General features: G+C 37.7%; 1 protein-coding gene across 1 annotated transcript; it reads right to left on the minus strand.

The window, feature by feature from the left end:
* Positions 1–1,443: 1,443 nt before the first annotated feature.
* LHX8 (LIM homeobox 8) lies at positions 1,444–20,236 on the minus strand. The gene is made up of 9 exons (XM_087720784.1): positions 20,068–20,236; positions 17,751–17,843; positions 16,363–16,527; positions 12,991–13,112; positions 9,273–9,493; positions 7,626–7,729; positions 4,138–4,233; positions 3,507–3,690; positions 1,444–1,926 (listed from the first exon to the last, which is right to left on the minus strand). Exons 1-9 carry the CDS (start codon positions 20,143–20,145, stop codon positions 1,850–1,852), a joined length of 1,140 nt encoding a protein of 379 aa, XP_087576910.1. The 5' UTR covers positions 20,146–20,236; the 3' UTR covers positions 1,444–1,849.
* Between the last annotated feature and the right edge of the window lie 451 nt (positions 20,237–20,687).

Raw genomic sequence — 20,687 nt, forward strand, 5'->3', positions numbered from 1 at the left:
ACAAACTCCATTATACTATCAGTAATTATTAAAAATAGACATCTTTAGATTTCATCTAAATCTGAAAACTTCTTTCTAGAAGCATATGGACTCCATATAGGTAAATCCATTTTTCTTACAAAATTGCTAAATATGTAGTATTTTAAAAGACACTGCCCTTACACATGCTTTCCACATTAAATCATTAGAATTTGTGTGAAAAGGTAAGTAAAAACTCTTAATATTTCCAATGTTTGGTTTCCTGCATATGCTGGGTCCTTGAAGCTGTCATACAACTGTTGCTCAGTTTATAGATATTGAAATATATTTTATATGTATCACAGAGATACATTCTATACTAATTATGATAGCTCCTTTTAGGGAGTAGAGAGGTAACCATGCCATCTTCCATATTTAAAAACTCAGGATTAGCGTTGTTGAGGATAAAAATCAATAAATTTAACCAGGTTTTACATAAAATATTATGTAAAAAATATCTAGATGTATTACTTGGTTTGATATTGGTGCTACTATTAGCATAGGAATTGAATCTAGAGAATCATGATCAGCAATCAAAAATATTGGTTGTAATAAAGTCATTGCTTAGTTGTATGTTGTATGTTGAGTATGGAATTTTAGGTAAACTTTCTAAACACTAATTACAGGGATCTCAATAAAGTCTTAGAAATAGAAAGAAGCTAGAAACCTCAAGAATGACAGATGTTACAAGACAAAAATTATGATTAATGATAATTAGCTAGACATAACTCTTTGAAAGCCAAAATATAGAATATGAATGCTTGAAAGCATATTTCCCCTTCTGAATGCACAGTCCTAGAGATCACTGCATTTGATTTATAAATATATTTACAAAATAGCTGTAAGACTTATGGATGTCTATATGTATACCTGAAGCTGAACTCAGGTGGAATAGATTTATTGGTTTAAACCTTTATGTCCACTACTATTAGGCCACTGATTAAAAATCTTTGGGATATTTAAGGATTGTCTTGGACTATTAAATATATAATAAATATAAATATAAATACATGTAACTATGGTACACAACTCAGAAACTTTGGTAAATACAATATATCCTAGAGAAAGCCAAACCAGAAAAATAGGAGTGTTAAATAGCCTAATGGTGAATTTTCTTTTTTGTAATATGCATCATTAATGTCTATCTACATTTAAATGATTTCACATTAAGTTGTCATTACCCTCTAATTTAGTGATTTCCAGATTCAACAATTTCAGAGTCTGCTTTCTGCTTAAATCTTTACAACTAGTAAAATCATGCTGTTTTTTATTTTTTTTAAAAAACACAATTATACCATTAACACATTGCCATATTTGTTTGGCATGCTACAACAGAAGGCTTTATTTAGGTCAATTGGAGAATGTTGGCAACTGAAATTTTGCCAATTTGTGGACATAAGCTTTGAAGTATAGGCTGCATGTAACTCAAATACAAGTAATACTTTAATAACAATAACTTACAGATACAAACTAATGATGAACTATAATTTCACAAAGAATTGTAAACATTTTGCACAATTGTCAGTCCTGTCTTTTAGGCAAAGTGCTCTTTTGATGATAAATAAATTAACAAACATATAGCTAGAATGGACTACTTCCAGACAATACAAAAAAAAAGATGTTTCTCTTCAATAAAGTTTGTAAACATACAGAATTTATGGAGAAAGCCATAAAAGTGTCCCGCAAGCCATCTACACTTACATACTTGGGCAACTAAATGGTCTTCAAAACACTTTGGATGCTATTTAAGATTAAATTGATTTTCAATGACAGAGTACAATAGGTGACTCAGAATGTATCTCCTTAATCTCATGTCCCTGAAATAAATAAATCAGCTGTGATTTATTGGCAGTTGTGTCAGTGAATGGGTTAGCAAAGGTTGGAGTCCAAGAGCAGAAGGTGAATGAGCTACAAAAATAGAAAGATTTTTGATCAGCCTGGCTGGAAGTACAAAAATATTACTTGTGAATAACAAAAAAACCAATTGTATTGATATGGCTGGGATACTAACAAGCCGCACCCATTTCACAGCTTATGAATAAGTCCATGTCTAGAAAGACAGTGTCTTCCAGATGTTCATACCCTTGGTGATGCCTGCTTCTCCCATATGAACTGTGTTTATACCTGTAGTTCTGCAAGTTGCAGGAAAGAAGTATTATTGCAACTTCTTTTAATGTCTTGCTGAGCACATCTATAACTAAGAAAATTTTCATCATAAATATATAGAGTATTTTAAATGATGATAGCTATTTCAGCTAAAAGGAGAAGCCACAGCTTTTGTTAGAGTGTGGTGTTCTTTTTAATCAACAGTGGGTATCAAAATATGCCTAGAATAAGGTCAATGTACCTTAATATATATATTTTTCATCTTTGATTATGGAGTGTATGTCTGTGTTTTAAGTGCTATGTAAATAATACATTTTAACATTTGGGAAAGGGGTTGGACTACATTCCTTTACTCCATAAAAATATGAGATTCAAATAGTGTGATAGGTGGAATGTGGTGCTTAAACATTTCATTATTTCTTTAATGCACAAAAGGTTATACTGGAGAAGAAAATCCCACTTTCATTGTATTGAAGAAGAAAAAAGTTCTAGCTATGGACAAATCCAAAGCTAGAGTTGAATTCCCAAATACTCTTTGGGAATAGAGCTTGCAAAATAATTGTAATATGGCTTAATACCTACTCATAGCCCCAGTGATCTAAAAACCTACCAGAAATGGTCAAATAAAGTTCAACTGTTTATCATGAAGGTCTGTGAAAGGTCATGGGGAGAGCAACCTCACTATCAATTACTCAACTATTATTTTAAAAAAAATCTTGCGTGCGAATTATCTCGCTTTTTTTTTGAAGTAATTCTTGTACTCTCCCATAATGATAGGTAACTATAAGAATAAGGGCAAGCATTGTATACTGCAAACCTGAAAGGAATCTTTGGAGAAGTAATATGAAAAATTCAATAAGATATGTAGAAAATGATGCTATCTTATTTTAAGTCTAGGATTTAGAATTCCACTAGTGGATGGGGAGAATAGTTCTTTACACTGAACTGTGATTCTATATTGCAAATGGATAGAACCATATTAATTACACATAATTCCATTCTTTCCATGCAATTTCAACAAATGCAAGAAGCCTCAGAATCAGCCCCTTTAACAAAGTGAAATAATAAATTAGTAGCACACTTTAAAGCATTTATTCTGAGGAGAAATATTATATGTAAAGCTCCCGTTTCCCTTCTGAGCCAGTAGCAGACATTGCTACTCATCTCAAATGTGTCTCTGCAACAGTAGGTCGTGGAGTTTTTATTTTTTTTAAACAACTCCCTGGAAAAGCTAGGGTTTCTCACAAATATGATATTGGACACAAAATAAAGGCAGAATTGGCAGCCTATGGGTTGCATGGTGCCCAACCCTGAGCTAAAGGATTCATTTCACCCAATCTTCTCAAGTCCACAGAGTAGTTATAGCAAGCCACTGTACCTACCATCCATGTAACTATGGAGAGCTGTTAACATTGTCCCATCTTGTGGCACATATGCTGAATATGCCATTTCTTCTAACATTGGTGGTGAAAGTCTAGAAGCTTGGACTGTTGTAACAGGAGCAGTGGAAGAGTGGTTGGGGCTAACATGTTTCTTATGGCGTGCTCTACAATTTTGAAACCATACCTGGAAATGAAACAAAAAAACCCAAGAATTTGGTTAGTTGTCAGACTTTTATTTTCATGTTAAATAGATGAATTAAAAACATAGTTATTAGTTTGGGGGTGGGTTGCATCGTGTCAGATAGAATCCAGTTCATGAAATCTCATATTTTTTCTCTCTCGTCATATATACAGACCCTATAAAGCTCTATAGGAGGTTATAGAATCAACATACACAATCATTATAACTATGATTTGCATTGCTGATAACTATAAATCATATTGCTTCAGCCATGTGGACATATTTAATAGGAAACATTAACTGTATATTTTTCTATTAGAAAAATAAGTGTTTCTGAACTATTATAAGCTATTAAAAATTATTTTAACTAAAAATATACTGGGCTTTTATTAACTTCATAAAAGTGAAGAACTTTGGTCACAACACTTGTGAAATATGCAGTATAGTTACTTGTATCACACGCCTGCTCAAGCCTGTTCTTTCTGCCAGCTTTTGCAGTGTTTGTGCATCTGGATTGTTATCCTGAGCAAACTGTGCTTGCATTACCTGGAAAAAAAATTAGCATGTTTTATGACATACTGACAAAAACTGCACAAATAATCAAGAAACAGTCATGCTGTAGCCTCAATAGTACCTTTGAAGCAAAAAGTACTATTGAGGAATAGAGCTTGCAAAATAATTGTAATATTGGTTAACACCTACTCATAGCCCCAGTGATCTAAAAACTTACTACAAATGGTCAAATAAAGTTCTATTGTTATCATGGAGTCATGTGAAAGTGCATGGTTTTATTAAAGGCTTATAGTCATAGCAAGGGACTACAGCAGAGTTGACCTGAATTCTAAAAAGAAAGAAAAAATCAAAGCAAAATTAACTCTAACCCTAACCCTAATTTATCACTGAAATACATACAATGGGAATTTATCACAAGGCCTTTTAATCATGTCTATGTAACACATTCATCTTACTTTCTATGTGTGTTTTATCAAATCAAAAAATAAGAATCCTACAAGGAGAAGTTTCACAAAACATACCAAATTTTCTCTTCCCTAATTCCTTCATTCATAGTTAGTTCAGGAATTCTTATACTGTTTTAGCTTGCCAGTAGCATGTACAAGACATGTGGTAAAGTTGATTACAGGTAGTCCTCGACTTACAACCACAATTGAGCCCCGAATTTCTGTTGCTAAGTGAGACATTTGCTAAGTGAATTTTGCTCCATTTTATGACCTTTCTTGCCACAGTTAAGTGAATCACTGCAGTTGTGAAGTTAGTTACAAGGTTGTTAAGTGAAGCCAGCTTCCCCATTGACTTTGCTTGTCAGAAGGTTGCAAAAGGTGATCACATGACCATGGGACTCTGGAACCATCAAAAATCTGAACCAGCTGCCAAACACTCACATTTTGATCACATTTAATTGAATCTTCTATTAAAGACTTATACAGGTAGTCCTTGATTTCCAACCACAATTGGGCCCCAAATTTTGGTTCCTAAGCAAGACAGACATTAAGTGGGTCTTGCACCATTTTACAATATTTCTTGTCACAATTGTTAAGTGATTTACCCCAGTTGTTAAGTTAGTAACACAACAGTTGTTAAGTGAATCTAGTTCCTCATTGACTTTGCTTGTCAGAAGTTTGCAAAAATGATCACATGAGTTGGGACACTGCAACCATCATAAATTCCTGCCAGGTGCCAAACTAATTTTGATCATGTGACCACAAGGATGCCGCAACAGTCTGAAAAATGGTCATAAGTAACTTCGAACAGTCACTAAAGGTTTAATTAGGTTTAGGTTTACTTTTATTTGTATGCCGCCCTTTTCCCTGAAGGGACTCAGGGCGGCTCACAACTCAAAAAGGGAGGGGAAATACAAACAGAATAACAAAAACATAAAAACCATACATAGTTAAAAGCACAACAATCATACCATTCGAAGTGGGGCAGCGAGTCTTTAGCCCCAGGCCTGTCGGAACAGCCAGGTTTTAAGGGCTATGCGGAAGGCCTGGAGGGTGGTGAGGGTACGAATCTCCACGGGGAGTTCGTTCCAGAGGGTCGGAGCAGCCACAGAGAAGGCTCTCCTCCGGGTAGTCGCCAGTCGACACTGGCCGGCTGATGGAATTCAGAGGAGGCCTAGTCTAAACAAGTGATTATAAATCGAGGACCACCTGTAAACTGTAAATAGACCACACCACAGAACTCTTGTTAAAATTCTGTCCTACAGTGTTGCCTGGGATAGCAATCTAAATAGCCTAGATTGGATTTTCCCCAAACTGATATACACTAGGATTTCTGAACTAGAGGTAATCCACAATTTACGACCACAATTAAGCCCAGAATTTATGTTGCTATGGGAGAAATTTGTTAAGTGAATTTACCCCATTTTATGAATTTTCTTGCCAATCAATCACTGCAGTGATTGAAGTCAATCACTGCACTTAAGTTAGTAACACGGTGATTAAGTGACTCTAGTTTCCCCAATGACTTTGCTTGCCAGAAGATCGTAAAAGGTGATCACATGACTCTGGGAAACAGCAACACTCATATGAACCAAACATATGAATTTTGATCATGTGACCATGGGAATGCTACAAAGATCATAACTGGTCGTAAGTCACTTTTTTCAGTACCATTGTAACTTCGAACAGTCACTAAATGAACTGTTGTAAGTGGAGGACTACCTGTAGTAGTATGTCAGCTTTCTTATGTTCCCTAAATAAGATCCTAATCCTCACATAAGAAAAGTAAATATAATGTACTGGAAATAATTCTGCCAATTGTAGAATTTTCAGTTAAGATTTTCCTTTTTTGTCTCTTCACGTCCTTTATTCTTGGTTATTGTCATTTTGTTTTGTTTTTTATTTTGTATTTGCTATTTTGACGGCTATTTTGTTCTAAATATATGGTAAACCATTTGCAGTGCACATTTTGTTTAAAGAGGTGGGGTTTAAATTTTAATCAAAATAAAAACATTTAATTTAAATGTTAAATAAATATCCTATGTATATTTACAAGATCAGAATTAATATCCGAAACACTAACACTTTGACTAAAACAATTAAAAGAAATTTTATTATTTTAATTGCAAACCAACAATTAAAGAAAACTCCTAAAAGGATGACAGCATAATGGTGGCCAATGCAATAGAGAATTAAATAAGCAGTTAAGAAGAATGCTAAAATGTATTAAGTTTCCAGTTTATTTACAAGAAAATAAAGCAATAATGCAGTAACTGAATACAGGAACAAATTTGGTTCATAGACATACGGTACTCCTTTGCATTTATTTTGCAGCAGTTGTGGCTTGCATAGAGTAACCTATTCTAAAGTACAAAGATAACAACTTGTTTACAATATACTGAACACAATTAGGCAGCCAATACTAAATTAATCCCATAATTTAACTACGACACTCTGTTTGGAATGAAGAACAACAGTTTTTTGATTGTCATATACTATTGCATTTACATGGTATCAAAATATGAAAAAACCGTATGTTCTTGGAAATATGTCGCTTGCACAGTTCCTAGTACCTTTCTTCATGTTACATAGAACTGAAACTATTTAGCCCTCTATTGCAATTATGGGAGTTGTGTGAATGTCTGATTTAATGAAATTCATCAAGTAGTCAAAATAGATCAACATTTATGCTTTCACTCTGCAGAATTACTAACTGCCTTGAGGGAAATTGAAAAGCTTGAAGAGTAACCAATTCAGATGAAACAGCGAAAGCTCACAAATTTATTCCAGGAACAGGCTGTGCCTTGGTATTAAGAGAAATCATATACCATTGAGCGTATAATTTCTTTATAAACAACTAATTTATACAGAATTTTTAAAATTATGCACCGTGTACAATTGTTATGCTTCTTCACCATGGCTATGCTCAGCTCCCCACCATAGCTCTGATTATAGCAATCTACGATTCAATGGTTCTACCTGCAGCTGATCTGCTGTGAAACTGGTTCGAGCTCTTTTTGCTGGTTTGGGATGATTAACATCTTGCTCTGTTAATAATGCACCTTCTACACTAATACCATTCCCTGAAATTAAAGAGAGAAGAAGTCCAATTGTAGCACTGATATTTGTTATTATTTACAGATATTCCTTTATAATCAACTTCCAGTATTCAGAATATACTTAAACTATGAAAATATCCATTATTTACTATTTTGAAACAGATAGTCTGGAATTTGAATACATATACATATTACATATTTCATAATCATTCAGAATAATGAAATAATTTAAAGCAGTTTTTCAACAACATCTGTATTATAAACCTAGTCCATATCTAAAAATAAATTCACGAGCTACCAGACAGATTAGAACATGGAGGTGAAAATTAGTTTTATTTTGCAATTAGCAAAATAAATTAGCAATGTTCATATAGATAACTACTACATCTAGTTTCATAGACAGAACTTTTCTTGTTGGCTAAATTTTGACAACCAAATCTACTCAATTGAAAACATTGAAATGACGTGAGCATATGGTTTTTTTTAAAAGACAAATATGCAGTCAATGTTAATATGTTTTGAAAGAATGGCAAAAATCTAATTATGCCAAACAGCCTATTATGCCTTGTTTTGACATTTTTAGTGAAATGTAAAAAAAAAAAAAAAAAAACTTTTACCACTCAGAATATTATCACCAAAATGCTTAATACAAATAAAAAATAATACAGGTAATTTGTATTCTGAAGCAACTTGTGTTTCAGGATAATTTTCACCACAGCCATATTCCTGATCATGATTCGAGATAAGGTAAAATTCTCCAGAAAGGTTAAAAGCTACTGAAAGTCAACTTCTCTTAATGTTGTATTCACACGATCAATGACACATTAATGTTTGTAATGTTTGTAATGTTTATTAACATTTGTAGGCCGCCCTTTTCCCTGAGGGGACTCAGGGCGGCTCACATAAAATCAGGGAGGGGAAATACAAACAATGACATAGACACATATAATAAAAGTAATAAACAACATACATTCATCATTCGGGAGGGGCAACTATCCTTGTCCCCAGGCCTGACGGGCTAGCCAGTTCTTAAGGGCTGTGCGGAAGGCCTGGACGGTGGTGAGGGTACGAATCTCCACGGGGAGTTCGTTCCAAAGGGTCGGGGCTACTACTGAGAAGGCCCTCCTCCTTGTAGTTGCCAGCCGGTACTGGCTGGCCGATGGAATACGGAGGAGGCCCAATCTGTGAGATCTAATTGGTCGCAGGGAGGTAATTGGCAGGAGGCGGTCTCTCAAGTATCCAGATCCACTACCATGCAGGGCTCCATTAACTATGGAATAACTTATCCAACTAGAAATTGATTTTCAAAATGCATTCAAAAATTGACTTTGAGATTCAGGATGACATGTGACAAAGTATAGACGTAAGGAAGAACACAGAAGCTTTAAGAGCTAGCCTACATGAATACCTACACGAATTAATTAACAGTAAATGCACAGTGTAAAAGTGTTTTAACTGGTTTGTAAAATGTTGGAGGAGAAGGAACTATCTGCATCTCCAGAAGAATGAATTATGTTCTGGGGACCAGAACTGAAAAGGCTTTTTCTAGGATAAAAGGGAAGCTTACCATTTTCAACTTCTCTTTTCAAGTTGTCCAACATGCAGTCATAATGCACTCTACAGAGGACTTTCTCTTCAACCAAAGCAAACTCTTCTCCTGTCGAGAGCTGCCTTTTGCAGGAGAAACAGGCAAAGCAGGCCAAATGATACACGTTTCCCTTAGCTCTTCGAACCCAGTCAGTAGAATGGATGTGCCTACCACAGCGAGAACAGCGTGTTCCATACCGTCTACAGAAGAAGAGGAAGAACAAATGAAACACAAGTCACAAGCCTGATTCTGTAACATTATTTTGCCTGAAGTTTGCACTAAATGCTATTGGCCTCAGAAAATCCTGAATTTGGATTGTCTAATTTCCATTGCATTTTATCAACCAATAGCAAAATTGCTTTTGTATTGTTGACAAGTCATTCCATTATGCCTTCCAGGGCTTCTGCAGAAAACCATAAGGGTTTGGGATGCACAATACCTAAGGGGGTTATTCAGGAATCCCTTTGTTATGTTATATACAGGAAGTTACACTGGATTTTACCTTGATGTAGTTGAAATTGCTAATCCTTTTCAGTTGTGTATCTTTGTGAAATGTGGTATCATCAGTAAGCTAGAATCCTTAATGTTTTCATTTTCACCATATTTTTTTAAAGCCCAAATGTCAAGAGATATGCTATTTTGAACAAATATGCTATTTTGTGTTTCAAATGATCGTTTAAAAGCAGGGGGGAAAGTACACACAATATTTAAAACAAAAATAATGCAAGGTTAAAAAAATCCAAACAAAATGGTTTAAGGTAATAGCAATTGAATGATCGAAGGAAAATATTAAAACTCAACACTAGCAGTGAAAACCAAAATTAACCATCCAACCCAAGTAAATGCTTTGCAAATTTGGTGAAGATGTAGACAAACAGTAGATTCTTTTTTTATTTCAGATTATGGAGTATACCATCAAAGATGCTCCTCAGGCACACAATACTTGATATAGATTAAATACATTGTATTTATATACTGGAATCTATGAGAAATTAATGGCACAGATATCAAAGAGCAATAGAACAATAGTAACTACTGTTTTATCATGCCATATTAAGTGACATATTTGTGTTTTAATAAAAGGTAGAGTAGGGCATTTCATCTTTGCCCATTGTTGAAAATACAAGAGCCCTATTTCCATAGAAAATTGTATCTTTCTCTTCATTAAAATTGTTGAAACAGAGCCTCCAGTTTGGATGAAGACCACAGTAGGATCAAGATCCACCTCCATTCTAATCCCAACCAGATGACTCAATTATGAGTAAAAAGGAAAAAAAGATATCGATTTTTTTAAAGATCAATATCTCAGAATCATTTGGTTTTAAAAAAGAGGTATGATATACTTTCCATAGCTTGCTTTAACTTCCTCATAACTTATAATTTAGGAATAATTTTCAAGGGCAGCTCCACACAAGAATGTTTTGCAGTAATCCAAATTGATGGTTTCTGCTAAGTGAGATGATAAAGATTTCATATATAGAAAGACATTTCTTTAAATATTTTGACAATATTCACTCAACTACTTTATTGCTATCAACTGAAAGAAAAATAAACTGAGAATGTTAAGAAATGTATGATAAAATGTGCAACAGCACCATTAAATCTGCCAAAATCAATGCAGTTAATGCCCAGTGTATATTTAGAAATTTACTAAAAATTTTCCAAACCCCAGATTTGTAAATTAAGGTTTCACAAATAATTATAATAAATAATGCAGGCCACCTATACTTACATATTCGGATAAAAAATGTTAAGTATAATTAAAATGAGTTTCTCATTTATGAAAAATGAAAAGTGCAGGTTTATGCTGCAGTCATAAATCCCAAACCCTTAGTAATTAAATGCTACATTTTCACTTACTCTTTCAAATAGCAGTAGTTTATTCTAGCAGTAAAGTACTTCAGTGATGTATCTTAGTTGGTGCTGATGCTCTGAAGAGAATGCAGGAATAATTACTTCCCCATTGTGGAGGCAGAGAAATAGAAATACTTTAGTGCTAGAGAAAGTAACTGCACTTTGTGAAGATAAACATATGCAGATGGGAAGACTACAGAAAGACTAAATAGAAAACATCTTAGGAACTTTAACACTTTTTTGAAAAGTTGACCCTACTGTCAAATAGAAAAAATCATTCAAGATCATTGTGTTTGTAGGATTCTTGGTGCTTGCTGAACTTGTTTTCTTGTACAGATTTCATTACCAACCTTCTAGCAGTGCTAGAAGGAAGCAAGTTTTTCTCTATATTTATATACAAGTGGCCTTGTTGCACTGCTGATGTTACCTTGTTGGGTAATGAAACGTCTTGAAGAAGATAACTACCAGTAAGCTCAGACAGAAGGACCCTAGAGTTCAACGCTGCATTACAAATATTCTCTATTGATAATTGTGTTTTTTAATTATGTATCACCCCAAACAAATAATAATACTGTTGGGAAATTATTTATGTTCCATCTAATATATAACAGAGAAAATAAAATAATGTTTTCATCAGGACCAGATATGTGATCCAGTGACATTAAGCACTTCATCCACTCTGATTTCAGTAAGAAAGCTAATCAACCACCACACTGAGAGCAAAACAAATATTCCAACCTCTGATCACATATTCTGGCATATACATTTTGAGATATGGAAGGGGGCGTGGGGCCAACATATTGTTCACATCAGGACAAATATTCACAATACAAGAATTTTAAAAAGCACCCGGAATTTTAATAATTAGCTAAAAAAAAACAACCCACAACAAATACGATCTGCTTAACATTAGAAATTACTTTTCGGCATGTACCATACCTCTCTTTTAAATATTAGTGACTATTGAAGAAAAAGAAAAAGACAGACAGACCATGGTGTTTGTAGGATGAAACACTGATATATTTAAGATAATTTATCTGTAACTCTCATGCTCCACCAAGTTTATACAAAGGCCAAGGGTTATATAGTTGTACACTGCCATCAAGATTAAGGATGGGGTTGACAAGCCGAAAGTAAATAAAAGCTTACAATTAGCTGAACAAAACAAAAGAATTTCTATTATAGTGCCCAAATGAGAAGAGTAGTGGTTGGCCAACAGTGGCATGAATTGTTCATGCTTGTACTATGTTCCTCTTGAAGCTTCAAATTCCTTCTCACAGTATAAAAACACAGTCCTTAAGTAATATTTTGACCAAAACTAGATAAAACCTACTTAGCTACAACCAATAGGGGTATGCAAATCCTACTGCACCCAGCATCACAAAATTACAAGGTCAAATAACACCCTGCAATATGGCTGCTGCTACCATCATATGATTAGACCAAAAGTCTGGGAGAAATCTAACTGTGTAAAGAAATCTAAATCAATGTTTAGACTAAATCCCAAATCTAAATCTAAACTAATCTAGCAAGATGCAAAGTAATCTTTGCCTCTCTATATACATAGTTTGTTCCTAAGAGAATCTCTATATACATAGTTTGTTCCTAAGAGAATCTTTTGAACTAAAGGTAAGTAGACTATACATTTCCCAATTTAAAAGAAAATTAATATATCTCATTATTGAGGAACACATAGGTATATTTGTTTCGGTGTGGCACTGTGCCTTCAGATAATATTCCATCCAAAGCAAGGTGAACATATATCTTTGCACAGAAGAAACATTCCACAGATTTCCATTTGCTCTTTCAAAATAATAAAACGTACTTGAGTTGCACAGTATACCTGAAATAATCTAGTTTGCAGAAAACATCTTTGTCTTTGATATAGCAACTGGTGTGCCTTCCTAAAGAGGTTCTGCATACACTGCAGGAAAGGCAGCGTACATGCCAGCACATATCATTTACCTAGGAAGGAAAAAGAAAATTGAAATCTGACATCACTTATTTGGGTAATTTATGAAATAAGAGTTAACAGTGTAAAGTGATAAAAAAAATTAAGGTTCTAATTTTGCACATATTTGAAAAGATAAAGCTGAGTTCCTGATGTGGTTCTATTGAGAACGAAGAGTTTCTTGATCTGTTTCTGGCTTGTTATGAGTTTAGAACATAGACATATGTACAAGTTATTTTAGGATTTGGAATGTTTATGTTAAGTTTAATAAATAATTGTAGGAAGAGTGAAGTGGCTGAAGCAATTAGCGACACACTTAATTCAAAATGGTATCATGTAAAATTATGTCAGCATGAATCTCTAATTCATAAACTAAGTGTAACAAACTATGGCAATTACCACTTGGTGAAATTTACCATTGATACCTCACTTCTTAAATTGTCCCACTACATCAGGCAATAAGCTGAAATATGTTCCTGTAGAGACATGTAATTTTTGTATCTTTTCATGTAGAAAAGTAAATTCATATATCTGAATAGACACACATAGAATTGCATTGTCTAATCCTGGATGAAGAAGTTACGACAGACCATAGTGGTCGGAAACATGTTTCATATAATTGAAACAGACCAAATTTTAGCACCCTCCTGTATTAAGAGAATACAGGAGGGTTTTTCCTCTATCATTAATTTTAAGACATTCTTAATTTATGATACAAAGTTCACAACATGATTAATAAGGCCATACTAGTTCTCCTGTGAGATCTTTTTTTCAAAATGTAAGCTATTTTTGCAGTGAAGACTATACATTTTATGAATATTAACATACAATTTAATGTAAGTATACGTTAAATCTTTCTTTGGACTGACAAAGATAATTCAATTGCCTTAGTAAGATGTTATGAATGGTTTGTCAGTAATGTTATACTTTCAATAAGCAAAAATTATTTTTTCGACCCATACTGTATGATTTCTTAGAATTGAATTTCTAAAGTGCCTTTGAGCTTAAATTAAAATGTCAGCATATTACATTCAGGTTTGATAAAATAATATAAATATAACAATATATAAATAATATTGCCTAAATGTCAAAACAAATAAAATTAGCATTAATGATGTCGAAGGAAATTGACTGCTAACTGGATAGATAAGTTTTTTGATATGTTATGTTGTGATGTTATAGTACAATAGTTTAAAGTTACAGCACTAAGAATTGGAAAATAATAGTTATACAACTTTCTGAATGTCTGGACTCTAGACTTTATAGCTAAATAATACCAATCACCCCATTAGAAATAAAAAAAATCTTAAGATTTCTTTGGTGCTTTTTTAAAAATAAAAATTTGTAGGGGCCAGAGAAAGTTAATAACATTCATATATTTAGTATTCTTTGCAAGTTTATAATTGCATTTAAGTTTTCAAGAATTGCCTTACCCAACATCAATGTGTTTGATAATTTCCAGAGCATTGGCTTTAAACTTTTGGCATTGCATGCAACACATTAGGAAAGTTTGGTTTGTAGTAGAACAATAATAAATTGTTCTTTTGTTTACAGGAAATCGGCTCCTGTCATGTATTTCTCAAATTTGGGTTTTTTTTAACTATGGGTAAATGAGAACATTACAAACTTCTGCAATAATTGTCCCTGAATATACTGTCTATTAGTTATTAGGAAGACAATTATTTTTTAAAGAAAAAACAGACACAAGCATAGGCCTAACACCATTGGATGATTTCACTGGATGTCATCTCAAGAAAATGAGTCCATATGCATTTTCAAAACTCATGGCTATGATCAATGTGGTTTCAGTCCTTTATAGAGTTTAGTAGTTATTTGCTCTTCAGTTCTTCTGGCAAGCTTTTAAATGTAGCATTTATTGTGGCTAAATATTTAATACAAAGTCTAAGTCCAGTTTGAAGACTTAGGCTAAGATGTCCAGCAGGGAATGAAATAGGTTGGGGGTTTTTTTGAGAGGAAATATCAGCTTCTCCTATTCAACAATTCCACAGCGCTAAAAATCAAGAAAAATATGAAAATATCATATTTTAGCCTTAGGTCCTTATCAGCAGAGAATTAAAGCAATTTGATTCTTGGAAAGTGACACTTCACAAACACACAAACATATTTATTTGGCCTGACTTAAATGTTGAATTATTTATAGGAAGCTATTGCCAAGTGCAGCAGTGTGTCAACTATAAAATCAAAACTATCTTCCTTTTACAATTAAAATCAAAACAATGGTCCTTTTATAAACAGGCTTCAGTTTAGATTAGATCATTACTCATTTCCCATAGGTCATTCATAAATTGCATTTAAATTTACTATATACAAATAAAGATTTAAAATCTGTGCCTATAATTATAGAATGTGTTGAGAAGATGCTGTTTTACAACAAACATGTGAATTAAAAATCAACAATCTTTGCTATACCTTAATGCATAGTATCCCTGAACCCAAAGTTTAAGTTTAAATATTAAAATTAACATAAAGTATTTTGTTTGCCTTTTAACACTGTACTGCCCTAACATTCCTGAATTAATAGTGACCAAATGTACAAATTAATTCAAAAGTGTTATGTTATTTCTGAAAGGCCAAAGACGATGACATTTGGCCAAGTTTCACAGAGGTACATTTAGTTGAATTTAATTTCCTTTAAACATTCAGTCTGGTTGATAGCAACCTGAATTAAGCTCACCTGATGTGGTCTATTAAAACAAAGAAATCTGAAGGCACGATTAGAAAATATTTGGGATGGCATCCAGGCTAATTTTCCAAATTAATCCCAAAGATATTTTATAGTATAAAGATATTTTCAAAAGTATTTGAAAATGGAGTTTCTCTTTGCGATAACTTGCCACTGCTTATCTATTATAATGAAAGGGAATTATTTCAGCAATACTTTTTCTTTCCAAACATAGTATTTATTCTACAACTTTTTCTTCTATACAACAAACGGCTATAGTTGCAGCAAAGCTATTGAAGAGTCTGGAGACAACTTTAAAGTCAAACAAATGTATCCACCAGGAAGAGTCACAAAAGTCTGCAACATTCAGCTACAGAACGTAAGGATAGCTCCCTCCCACTGCCCCATTCTTGCAGGTAAGATAAGCAATATTCTAAAAGGTTGTTTCTATTCCAGGCTTAAATCATTTCTTCTCCCAGACAGAGTTTATTTAGCTGATGCTGCAGCTTCCCTTCCACAAAATTACTACCATGCCAATGGGCAACTCTGCTAAACCTTTCTCAGACCCAGTGTTTGCTCACCTTCAGTAGATATTTGTCCACAATCTCTAGACCACAACTATTACAGATGCATTTGCTGGACCCACAGCTGCCTGAGCCAGAAGCCAGGGAACGGGGCGAAGAGGACGGCGACAGCGGGGTGGAAGAAGAGCAAGAATCCTCATCAGCCACCACCTCTGGACTCACCTGTCACAGAGACACAAGCGCAGGTCTGTCATCAACAAGACTTGGCTCCTTTTTTCTCTTCCAGAGCCCGTTCAATCAGAGTCTTGGGGCAAAGGCTCTTTTGAGGCCTTTCCCCACTGCACAAACCCAATTGGCGGCATTGTCTATGGAGAGTCTCAGCCACCCAAATCATGGTTGTCCCAAAGGGGCTTCTTTCTCTCCCATCCAAGGGGCAACTTCCACTTTCTTGTTTTTTTTTCTTTGAAGATGTTTTGCTTCTCATCCAAGAACTGAAGAAGCTTCTTGGATGAGAAGTGAAACGTCTTCAAAGGAAAAAAAAACAGAAAGTCCAAGTTGGTTCTGAAAAAAATTGGCAATGGGATCTCCCCCCCCCACCTCCCACAACACTTTTATCTCATCTTAAGCCACCCCTCAACGCTCCTCCTCAAGCCAACAACAATGGTTGCCTCCAAGCGTGTAAAATCATTAGGGTTAAAAGTCAGGTGGTTGAATCGTCGGCTGAGGAGAACCAACCCGTGTGCTACAACTCCCAACCACCTCAGCTGCAAGGCCGCCTCTCCCGCCAGTGGCAGATTAAGGCTCACTGGTGCCCTAAGCACTGGTAAATCTTGGTGCCCCCGCCCTCCTTTGTACATAATGTACAAATGACAAGCTTCATTTGGTGTTTTTTCTTTCTTTCTCAACTTGCCCCTTTTGGGCCTGGTGCCGTAAGCACGTGCTTAGTCTGCTTAATGGTTAATACAACACTGTCTCCCGCCCACCCTCCACGAAAACCAGAAACGTTGGTTCCCCTGGGTGTCTTCCTACACCCTCTTTCTTTGGGGGACCCTGCTTAAAAGTTCGGGCTCAGAACCACCGCCGCCCTCCGGAAAGCAAAGAAGGGGATCGCTCGTGCCTGCAGTCGCCCAATCAGCTCCCTCGCCAAATCAGGGCGGGAATTCGGAACCCGGGAGCCGTCGGCAGTGACCTCTTGGCAACAGCTCGCCGCCGCCGCCGCCTCATGCCTGCCTGCCTGCCACGTTCAAGCCCTGCGAGGACGCTTCTGGGCCAGTTGTCCCCTCCAGGAAAGTTCCCGGCAACCGATACAATCCCCCCTCCCTTTTACTTGTTTGTTTCAACCCACTCGAGGCCCTTCGCAAGTTCCAAGAACGCCCCCCTCCCTCCCTTCCCCCCAAATGGTCCTCTCTCGTTTCCTCAGGAGTTACGGCGCGAGTCCCTCTTACCAGCCCTGTGTCTCCGACGCTTTTCCGCCTCCTTCCAGTCACTGCGGCAGCGGCTGCCCCTCGCTCGCTCTCTTCAGCCATGAGCTTCGGGAACTGCAAAAGAGAGACCAGACCGCCTTAGCGCCACGCCGAGACCCTGAGGCGAGGTTTCCTCAGTGTAAGGAGGAGAATGAGGGGAGGGAAAGAAGCGGGGCTGTCGACCCCCCACCCACCCAGAGAAAGTTAAACAAGGGCAATTAAAGGGCGACACCGACCATCCCCTCTCCCCAAGCCGAGGGGGGAACTTTCGAGCGCTAAGTGCAGCAGCCGCCTCCCCCAAAGCCGGCCCGGCTACCAGAGCCGGCCTCGATTTCAATGAAAATGCCCCAGCTTGCTTTAGAGGGCGAGTGGCTCACAGCAATTAAGAAGCCGCCCACCACTTCCAGCTCTGGCCTTCGGAGGTTGTAAATTGCCACTTAAAACTCTCCGGGCGGACTTAATAGGCCGAGGGAACCACTCGACTCGAGAAATTAAAACACACAAAACTGACTGGAAAATGGAGAGTCCCCTGAAAAGGAAAAGCCTTGAAACCAGAAGCCAGCTGAATTTAATTGAGGCGTCATTAAGAACAATTGGTCCTTGGGTCAACTGGAAGGAGGGAGGGTGCATACATAAGAGGGCTTGACACGGCGAGGCTGAGAGGCGAGGCGGGCCGGGCTCTTTCGACCTCCCTCAGCAACTCCGCTCGGGGGGCCGAACAAAGCAGCCCCAGCCCTCGCTCTCTCTTATCAGCTTCTTCGAATCAGTCTCAGTTACCTCAAGGTCGCCTCACTCGGAGGAGTTGCCTCCTGACCCTACCCGAGCCGTTAAAGGGATAAAGCTCAGGCAGCCTCGGTCGCAGACGACGGAGGGAGCCAAACTTAGCCGTCGCCCGTCTGGAAAGACCCACCAAGGCGAAATTGCTTTACGGAGATTTTCAATCGTCCAAGTCATGGTTGTCCCAAAGGTGCTTTCCTCCCCCTAATCCCCAAGGCGATTAACTGGACTTTCTTGGGTGTTTTTTTTCCCCTTTGAAAAGGTTTCGCGCCTCATCCAAAAGCTTCTGCAATTCTTAAAGAAAAAAAATTCAATTGCAATTTAGGGAAAGGGGGGAAAAGCATGTTTGGGACCACCTAGGCGAAATTGCCACGGCGAAGACCGAACTGGCCCTGGGCCAGTTCTTCTCCGCCTTGGTCCCGCTTCTATAACTCCTAACTCCCAACAACTGAGTTGGCACTCTTTTTCATTGTTGTTTTTTTAAAATAAAAAGTCCCTAATTCAGGGAAACACATCTCCACGTGTCAGGGAGTAAAGGCCGGAGCCAAATCCCCCTGCCCCCCCGTTCCCTGCGTTGGGTCTTCGGACAAGAGGACCCCGATGGAAGAATGCAGGTCAGTCATCAACCCGCAACGCCGCGATCGCTTGACGTTTCTTTCCCAGAAATGGAATCGGGTTCAATTGATCTGGCGTCAGTCTGGCCAAATTAAATCGAGTCGCCGTGTCAATTGACTCTGGGTTGGAATGAAAGTTTCAATTCGCTGACAGAAGTCCTAAATGAAGAAGGAAAAAAAAACTATGGGGGGGGGAATTAAAACTGTCTGCGATATATCACTTACCCCGAATTAGTCCCATGAAAGACAAAATAATGACTAGGATTCTGGCTCTGGCTTGTCGATTGCCGGGAAACGTACTTTTAAAAAAAAACCCAAGAAAGCCTTCTGGTTAGAAAATATTGCCTTAAATAGTTCGAAGCCAGGAAACAATCCTCAAGCCACACGAGGGCTTAAAGTCAAGGGACTACTCCAGAGTAAGTGGCTGGAGCGGCGCTAGTCCTCTAGCCTAAATATTCGATTAATTTTGATTTCCTCCTGCAGATGTTTCGTACTATCGTTTCCTATTTAACTGGAAAGTCAGATGGGGGGGGGGGGTAAATACAGGCAAAAACAGGTAGCTTATCCTCTCCTTGAATCTCCTTCGCAGCTGGGACCACTGATCTGGCGTCAGGTCAGACCGTGCCAAGTTTGCTTTCATATATTTTGGAACCGGAGGGAGAAAATGCGTCCACCAGACGAAAGTCGCCCAGCGAAGGAAAAGAACCGGGAAGGGAGAGAAGCTTTTTGCTAAACCTGCGATCAACCATCCCAAGTAGTTTCACTGAAAGATACGAAATTACTCCGGAGCAAAGGGCCTATTGCAGCTGGGGGAGGAAAAAAAAAAGGCAAGGCGGATTCGAATCCGCTCCGGTTCACAGAGAGCTCCGAGCAGGAAGGCGAACGGCTTAAGAAAACTCCAGGCTCACCTTCTCCGTCGCGAGGCGAAGCGCAGGCACGTCCTTCTCCAGTTTACACACAAACATCTGGCTGCTCTTCCAATACATGGCCCAGGGTTGGGAGCGCTCCTCGCAGACCCCCTCCCCCCACACGGAAAAAGCCTCTCCGAAGTCCACCGGGCCGAAAACGAGCGCCCCAGCCGCCCGATCTCCTCCTCCTCTTCCTCCTCCTCCTCCTCTTCCCGGGCTTGGGATCCGCGCCGTTTCCCGCCAGCCTCTTCCTAAGCGCTCTGCTCGCTTTCACTGAGGTCAGACCCTGGCAGAAAAAAAAGTTTTGCTTTCAAGGGGGTGGACCCTGCAAAGAGGGAGCGCGCCTCTTGGCTGGCTGCTGGAGCCTCACCTCCTGGCGTAAAACCCGCCTTCCAGCCACGGCCAGATAGCTATAGCCACCAAGCCAAAATAGTCGCTCTGGGGAGCGCCTTTTTCTGCCGTTTGGGTTTTTTAAAAAAATAAGGGAGAAGGGGCAGGTTAACGCTGGATTACCCATCACGGTCGCCTCCCCCCCCTTTTTTTTCCTCCATTCCACCCGCACCTCCAGCGGATCATCTGCCGCGGAGCGCAAGCAAAAGCCAGAGAGGAGGTCGGCGCGA

The sequence above is a fragment of the Thamnophis sirtalis genome, unplaced genomic scaffold (genome assembly GCF_051295495.1).
Source record: "Thamnophis sirtalis isolate CommonGarterSnake01/CBP01778 unplaced genomic scaffold, rThaSir2_p1.2 scaffold_7, whole genome shotgun sequence".
Taxonomy (NCBI): Eukaryota; Metazoa; Chordata; class Lepidosauria; order Squamata; family Natricidae; genus Thamnophis; species Thamnophis sirtalis.

What these genes read in the sequence shown, in the direction of transcription:
- LHX8 (XM_087720784.1), bottom strand. Translation starts at nt 20,145, where the DNA reads ATGTATTGGAAGAGCAGCCAGATGTTTGTGTGTAAACTGGAGAAGGAC. An exon ending in GCGTCGGAGACACAGGGCTG is followed by an intron (nt 16,528 to 17,750) that starts GTAAGAGGGACT and finishes TCTCTGTGACAG; the next exon opens with GTGAGTCCAGAGGTGGTGGC. An exon ending in TGAGCAGGCGTGTGATACAA is followed by an intron (nt 3,691 to 4,137) that starts GTAACTATACTG and finishes TTTCATTTCCAG; the next exon opens with GTATGGTTTCAAAATTGTAG.